The sequence below is a fragment of the Colobus angolensis genome, unplaced genomic scaffold (assembly GCF_000951035.1).
Source record: "Colobus angolensis palliatus isolate OR3802 unplaced genomic scaffold, Cang.pa_1.0 Scaffold24, whole genome shotgun sequence".
Classification (NCBI taxonomy): Eukaryota; Metazoa; Chordata; class Mammalia; order Primates; family Cercopithecidae; genus Colobus; species Colobus angolensis.
In genome coordinates, this window is record NW_012115599.1 from 12,293,855 (window position 1) to 12,301,599 (window position 7,745).

At 45.0% G+C, this 7,745-nt stretch overlaps 1 protein-coding gene across 7 annotated transcripts in view; it reads left to right on the forward strand.

Moving 5' to 3' along the window:
* The window catches only part of TCP11 (t-complex 11, testis-specific), a 23,824-nt gene extending 16,609 nt beyond the window's left edge, over positions 1-7,215 (forward strand). For all 7 annotated transcript variants that reach the window (XM_011945393.1, XM_011945394.1, XM_011945397.1 and 4 more), the window contains 6 exons: positions 2,632-2,852; positions 4,263-4,399; positions 4,627-4,844; positions 4,933-5,114; positions 5,895-6,058; positions 6,785-7,215. In XM_011945393.1, the coding sequence (XP_011800783.1) occupies positions 2,632-2,852; positions 4,263-4,399; positions 4,627-4,844; positions 4,933-5,114; positions 5,895-6,058; positions 6,785-7,017 (1,155 nt within the window). In that variant the 3' untranslated portion in view covers positions 7,018-7,215. The remainder of the gene's footprint in view (positions 1-2,631; positions 2,853-4,262; positions 4,400-4,626; positions 4,845-4,932; positions 5,115-5,894; positions 6,059-6,784) is intronic.
* Positions 7,216-7,745: the final 530 nt, after the last annotated feature.

Sequence of the window (7,745 nt, forward strand, 5' to 3'; positions counted from 1 at the left end):
GTATTTTTAATAGAGACAGGGTTTCACCATTTTGCCCAGGCTGGTCTCAAACTCCTGACCTCGGGTGATCCGCCTGCCCCGCCCTCCCAAAGTGCTGGGATTACAGACGTGAGCCACTACCATTTTGAATTAATATTTTTATATGGGGGTAAGGTAAAGGTCCAACTTTGTTCTCTTGCATGTGGATATCCTCTTTTCCGAGCACCATTTGTTGAAAACACTGTCCTTTCCCCATTGGTTCTTGGCATTGTTGAAAATCATTTGACCACATATCCAGGTTTTATTTATCAGCTCTCTGTTCTTTTGGTCTGTGTATCTGTTCTTATTACCAGTATATGCTTCGTCTCTTATAGGCCATTTTCATTTGATAATAGATTGCTGCTGTGCATGTCCAGTCTTGTAGCTATGTAAGTTAGACAATACCTAATTCCTGATGAGAAGCTTAGTCCACATGGTTACCCAGTGTTCTATAGTAAGGTGTTTACTTTCTACCAAGGCCCAAGAAGTTGTTTCTCAAAAGGTGAATAATTATCAGTAAAGAAGGAATAGATTTGCTTCCAATTCCTAAAGGTCCATGTGTGGTTCTCTTATTGGTGCTTGCAAGACATTCTATACAGCACCCTTATTTGCTATGGACACTTAAAGTGTCATTGGATCTGCAGGATCATAAGGCCCAAATGGTAGAGTGGCTTGTACTAAGTCTAAACTTGCTGCAGAGCCTACTCTTGCTCTAATTAGTTAGCACTCCCCTACCCCCCCAAAACAATGGGTAACCTTGAGTGATTCTAAATAAATCAGAATCACTCAAATGAATGTCAAAGTAGCAAACACAGGTGTGGTGCATGTTGCCTTAAAAATCCAAAAAGGGGCTGGCTATGGTGGCTCAGGCCTGCAATTGTAGCACTTTGAGAGGCCAAGGATGGTAAGTTGCTTAAGGCCAGGAGTTCAAGACCAGCAGGGACAACACAGCAGACCTCCATCTCTAGAAAAAAATAATCTTTTTAAATAGTTGGGCATGGTGGTCATACCTGTAGTCCCAGCTACTTAGGAGGTTGAGGTGGGGGGATCATTTGAACCCAAAAGGTTGAGGCTGCAGTAAGCTGTGATCATGCTACAACACTCCAGCCTGGGCAACAGAGCTAGACCCTGTCTCAAAAGAATCCAAAAAGGAGGACCAGGTGTAGTGGCTTATGACTGTAATCCCAGCACTTTGGGAGGCCAAGGCAGGAGGATAGCTTGAGACCAGGAATTTGAGGCCAGCCTGGCAACACAGCGAGACCCCGTCTCTACAAAAGAAAGAAAGAAAGAAAACAAACTAACCTGGATATGGTGACATGTGCCTGTAGTCCTAGCTACTCAGGAGGCTGAGGTGGGAGGATCACTTGGGCTCAGGAGTTGGAGGCCATGATCACGCCACTGGACTCCAGCCTGAGCAACAGAGTGAGACTCTGTCTCAAAAGAAAAAAAAAATTCTAAAAGGCCTACTAAGTATTATGCCTTTTTTTTTAATGGTGGGTGGTTCAGGTACAGCAATTTGTCCTTCACCTTGGAGGGCATCACTTGAAAAGCTCCTGACCACTGAAACTCTAGAAACTTTACTAAAGTGACAGGCCCCTGAATTTTTGTGGAGATCATCTGCTGTCCTCAAGTTTGCATGTGTTTAAGGCATCTAAAGTACTTGAAACTTGCTGGTCATCAAACCTCACTCATGGTACCAACTTTTTACCAGAGTCTAATCAAGAGGCAGAAACCATGCAGTAATTTGAACAAAGAGAAGCTTCCACAATGCAGGAGCTTGCTGAGAGGAGCATACCAGAGCCAAGAAGGAAGGCCCTTTTCTCTTGCAGTTTCTTTTTAGCACCCTCTTTTGACAAAATCTAACATTGTGCCAGCTAGGAAAGGAAAAATAATTCAAAGGCCCAGCTCCGTTTTTGCAGAGTAGGCACTGAAGGGTAGATTTGGAGCTGAGAAGCCCCAAATTGGTAACTGGCAGAGCTTGGCAATTAAAATAGATAGTATGGAGCAACTTTGATTTTATTTGTTTAACATGAAGGTAAACAGTTGAGATCTTGCTATGACAACACCATATTCTGTTCAATTAAATATTCATTGACTCTTATCCCCTAGGCCCCCACCATGTCCCGTGTGTTACAGAGGCACAGGGATGAATAAGAGTCCCTGTTTACCAGGAACTTATTTTGGGGGTTAATAGGCTATTTCAGTGACTTGCAACAGCTCCTATGCCTATTTCATCCTTGCCCTTTAAAGCAAAATAATCTAAAAAATGCCTCCCTTTTAAAGTTAAGAGACCTCATCACCATGTGATGGTGGGTATTTTATATCTGTTGTACCCTGTATGTCTTTTTACCACACTCCTTGATTTTATTCATCTCTATATCTCATTCTGCCTAGAAAATGATATACTATTCCTGTAATTGATCCCCTTGAGCCTTCAATTATCACTAGCCTCTAAACAAAGATAAATAATATTCCATGGGAAATTTAGGGACCCAACTTCTTGATCCTTAAAAAACATAGGCTGGTATATCTTTAGCTAAAGGGGTTGCCCATTGGATAAAGTTTGGGGCTCTAAATAGATCAACTCCTCCTTTGACTTTCTTTCCTGGGCAGATCTTGCTATCACTGCTATTACCACGCCAGAACCGCCTGAGAACTGAGATTGAAGAAGCTCTGGACACGGACTTGCTCAAGCAGGAGGCAGAACATGGGGCTCTGAAAGTCCTCTATCTCTCTAAGCATGTTCTCAACATGATGGCTTTGCTGTGTGCACCAGTTCGAGATGAAGCAGTGCAGAAACTAGAAAACATTACGGATCCTGTTTGGCTGCTGAGGTATGAAACTTGGTACTGCCCCCAGAGACCCACTTTAGCCCCTGAGCCAGGAAGAGCTGGGCCAGACCTAGATTATAGCCATTGTCTTGACCAGCTCTTCCCTGCTGAAGACCTGACTAACATCTTTTTTCTCCTCTCTGGTCAATTCACTCTTCTTTTCCAAAGATGGCCCCGTAGGGCCTTTTGGTTATCCTGGCTTGATTGGACCACTCCTGTATAATACCATAAGACACTACAGTACATACTTCTTTCTTTTTTTTTCTTTTTTTTTTTTTTTTGAGACGGAGTCTAGCTCTGTTGCCCAGGCTGGAGTGGCGCGATCTCGGCTCACTGTAAGCTCCGCCTCCCGGGTTTACGCCATTCTCCTGCCTCAGCCTCCCGAGAAGCTAGGACTACAGGCGCCCACCATCTCGCCTGGCTAGTTTTTTGTATTTTTTAGTAGAGACGGGGTTTCACCGTGTTGGTCAGGATGGTCTCGATCTCCTGACCTCGTGATCCGCCCGTCTCGGCCTCCCAAAGTGCTGGGATTACAGGCTTGAGCCACTGCGCCCGGCCTATACTTCTTTCTTTTAAGGAGTTAAAATATCCCTTTCCCAGGTGTTCTTTCTTTTTCTTTTTTTTTTCTTTTGAGATGGAGTTCCACTCTTGTTGCCCAGGTGCAGTGATGAGATCTTGGCTCACTGCAACCTCTGCCTCCTGGGTTCAAGCAATTCTCCTGCCTCAGCCTCCTGAGTAGCTGGGATTATAGGTGTACACCACCACACCTGGCTGACTTTTGCATTTTTACTAGAGACAAGGTTTCGCCATGTTGGCCAGGCTGGTCTCAAACTCCTGACCACAGGTGATTCACCCACCTCAGCCTCCCAGCCTCCCAAAGTGCTGGGATTACCAGCATAAGCCACCATACCCGGCCCTTGGGCTCTTTCCCAGGTTTTCTCTTCTTCCAGTTCACACACTATGAGGAGACAGTGATGGGTGGTCATCCCTGTTTCACAGCTCTAGGAACCAAGACCCAGAAAGTTAAAAACAAAAACAAAAACAATTGGCCCAATGAGTCAAAAATAGCATCGCCTATAATCCTGCTTCCTGAAGAGAATTGTTAGCATGCTGGTGTATTTCTTTCCACTGACGACCCTTTTTAAGAGACAGCAGAATGACCATAGTGAAGGAGATCTAGACTGAAGGCTTCAAGGTCCAGAGACTTAGCTGTTCCCAATTCTGCCGCTGACTCACGCTGGGTATTGGGTTCTGGGCCACATGTCATCTTCTGAAAATGTAGGAGGTAAGACTAAGTTAGTCTTAAGGCCCCTCCTTACTCTAAAATACAGTGATTTAATGACTCCTTGGGTGGGTTTCTAGCTTACTAGGTTACATTTCATAGTATAAATATTCTCTTTCCCCTTGTGTCAGAGGGATCTTCCAGGTTCTGGGCCTGATGAAAATGGACATGGTGAACTACACTATCCAGAGCCTTCAACCCCACCTGCAGGAACATTCCATTCAGTATGAACGGGCTAAATTCCAGGAACTCCTCAATAAGCAGCCTAGTATGTATATAATGTGAGGGCAGGCGTGGGAAAGGTACTACCTTGGGTCTGACTTTTGCAATGTTAGAGAGTCCTCTATCTCTTTTTAGGAATAGAAAGTTGCTTATTAGGTGAGGGGAGGGAGCATTTATTTATTGACCAGGAGTATATCTTGAAAAGAACCTTGGTCTTGAAGCCTCAGAGATGAAGATGCTAAAGATGCTTATATACTCCCTTACCTGTCATAGGTCTCCTTAATCACACCACCAAATGGCTGACCCAAGCAGCAGCAGACCTTACCATGTCACCTCCAACTTGCCCAGACACTTCTGACTCCTCCAGCCTGGCTGGCCCCTCTCCCAACGAGGCAACCAACAACTCAGAGCCCCTTAGCCCCACAATGGTGCTGTGTCAGGGCTTCCTGAACCTCCTTCTCTGGGACCCTGAAAATGAAGAGTTCCCTGAGGTAGGAATGTCTGGGGGCATTGCCTTATTTTGTATTCAGGGCTTCCATCGGGACTTCCCCTGACAGCCTATTCTTCCCTGGTTCCCAGACCTTGCTGATGGACAGAACCCGGCTGCAGGAGCTGAAGTCCCAGTTGCACCAGTTAACCATCATGGCCTCAGTCTTGCTGGTGGCCAGTAGTTTCTCTGGCAGTGTTTTGTTTGGCTCACCCCAATTTGTAGATAAACTGAAACGCATAACCAAATCCCTGTTGGAAGACTTTCACTCCAGGTGAGCTGCATAGTTATTTTTTAGAGCAGAAGGTGATATGTGGTATTTAGAACATAGGCAGGTAATGAACGATTGCTTACTGTCTACCACAAACCACAGAAAGGTCCTTTGGAACCAACTACAAAGATTGTTTGTTTCTTCCCATAAGTGGTCATAAGGCTTGTAACAACAACAACAACAAAAAACCTTTCTTCCAAAAAGGGTAGTGTGGAAGATAGTTTGCTGCAAAAGGGTCATTATCTAGTTGAGTGGTGACAGTGGGCTGGTATCATCACATATATCCAGGACTTGGTCAGTCAGTCAGCAATATTGATTAAACATTCCACTGTGTGCAGGCCGTCACACCAAAGGAGAAAGAGGAATCAGAAGGCCAGGTTGTAGTTATAACTGATGAGGTGGGACAGATGATTCTGGAAGATGCCTAAGAAAGTCTTAAACATGTATATGTAAAAATCAAGTCCATGGGACTAAAGAACGCTGAGCGGATCCAAGGGCACAACTAAACACTTTTCCAGAGTTGATTTTATTATTTACTTTGTTTGCTAAGAAGTAGAATACGATGCCACATATAGAGAATAGCTGGTGTCTTGAGGGTTACAGTGAGGACATTTTACCTACCCACTAGGCCCTATAGCCTGTCAGGGGCTGGGGTTTGGGGGTGGAGAGGATGGCTGACATTCTCCCTCAAGTGGGCCTGGCATCTGGTATACAGCATGCTGGATCCTGGGCCTATGCCAGGGTTACCTGGTAGGTGCCAGCTTACTTTCTTTCATGGTCTAGGCCTGAGGAAGCTATACTGACTGTGAGTGAACAGGTATCTCAGGAAATCCATCAAAGCCTCAAGAATATGGGCCTTGTTGCTCTGAGCAGTGACAATACAGCGTCTCTGATGGGACAGCTCCAGAACATTGCCAAGAAGGAGAACTGTGTCCACAGTGTTATTGGTGAGTATGCTTGTGGGGTAGTGAGAATGGTGAGGGAAGAGATAGATCCTGACCGTGGAACCCCAACCTTTAACAACTTGAAGCATGGTAATTGGGTACGTCATTGTTTAGCCTTGAGTTTTTTCAAAATGCTGGGTTGAAATCATATCCATCTCAGTTTAAAGACTAACTGTGGTTCTCAGCATGATTTGCACCCAGAAATTCATGACTTCTAGGCGTGGGATATATCCAGCCGACCTGGTTAAGTCACTTGGGCCAACAGGTCATTCTCTAACTGCACCCAAGAAATCTGACATTCCCCCATCTCCCAACAAGAAACTAGTGCTGAATTTAGCTGGAAGACATGTTCCTATAGTGGGGAATCCCCTACCCTCATGCTGGAGTGGAGGCCATGAACTTGGCCAGCTTGCTCCTAACCTTAGCCATCTGAAGGATCAGTCTAAGTTCCTCCTGTTATGTCACTCACTCACTAGGATCTAACTGATGGCTACTTAAACAATCTTTTGAATAGTCTGAAATTTACTAACACACTAGTTTTTTATATTTGTCCTTGAGAGCAAGATAGCAGCCCCCTTTCCAAACAAAACAAATTTCCTTATCTATGGGTAAGTGAGCAGGTTGGTACATATCTGTTAACTCAGAACATGGGTGAGTAGAGCGCAGGGGGAATTTTCTCCCTGAAGTCTGTTTGCCCTTTCCCTTATCACTGTGTTTTTCTGCTCACAGATCAGCGAATTCGTTTGTTTCTCAAATGCTGTTTGGTTCTTGGTGTGCAGCGGTCTCTGTTAGACCTTCCTGGAGGTCTTACTCTCATTGAAGCAGAACTGGCAGAACTGGGCCAAAAGTTTGTCAACTTGACACATCACAATCAGCAGGTGTTTGGTCCCTACTACACTGAGATCCTAGAAACCCTCATCTCCCCAGCCCAGGCACTGGAAACAAAAGTGGAGTCTGTTTGATAGCATCGGCTCAGAGCCCTGGTACCTTGGACCCAAGAGGAGGCCTATCATCTTCCTGGAGTAACATCACCAGTGACCAGCAGACAGTGAGCTTCTATCCCAGGCCCTGCAGCCAATACACTAAGGCTGTAGGGATCAAGCATGTAAACACCAGCTGGCCCAAACCCATTCACTAATAAACTTCTTAAGTGCAAGAAATCCTCCATTTTTCCTGTGCTGCAGGCTGAGGCCAAGCCCTATGACTTTAGCCCTCAACTAGCTGAGAAGCCAGCAAACCCTCAGTTTTCCCCTCGCTGGCTATTTGTACCTTTCAACATATAGAGCAAGCAGCCAAGACAACCGGGTGCTAGCGTTATTTTCTTTAAGGGTAAAGCATTACTCTGGGGGGGCTCTTAAAACTCTGGAATTATCCAAATTGTGAATATAAGGGCTTCTTTGGAAGCATTTGTTTTGTCTAGTTCACCTCAGGAGAGGACATGGTTTAGGGAAGTTAGCTCATTTCTAGGACCAAATTTCCCTAAAGGTTTCAAAGAATGCAACAAGAAGTCAAGGGATATTAAGAGCCTCAGTTTCCTCTTCTGTTGCATGGTCTGACGCAGTATGCAAACCCAGGACTGGATGAAAATGGATATTGGCTACAAACAAGCATTCTGTTGAGGACAAGTTCAGAGATCATGGAACCTCTTTCTCAAGTTTTCCAGAGTTCAGACTTGGACAGTTAGGTCTGT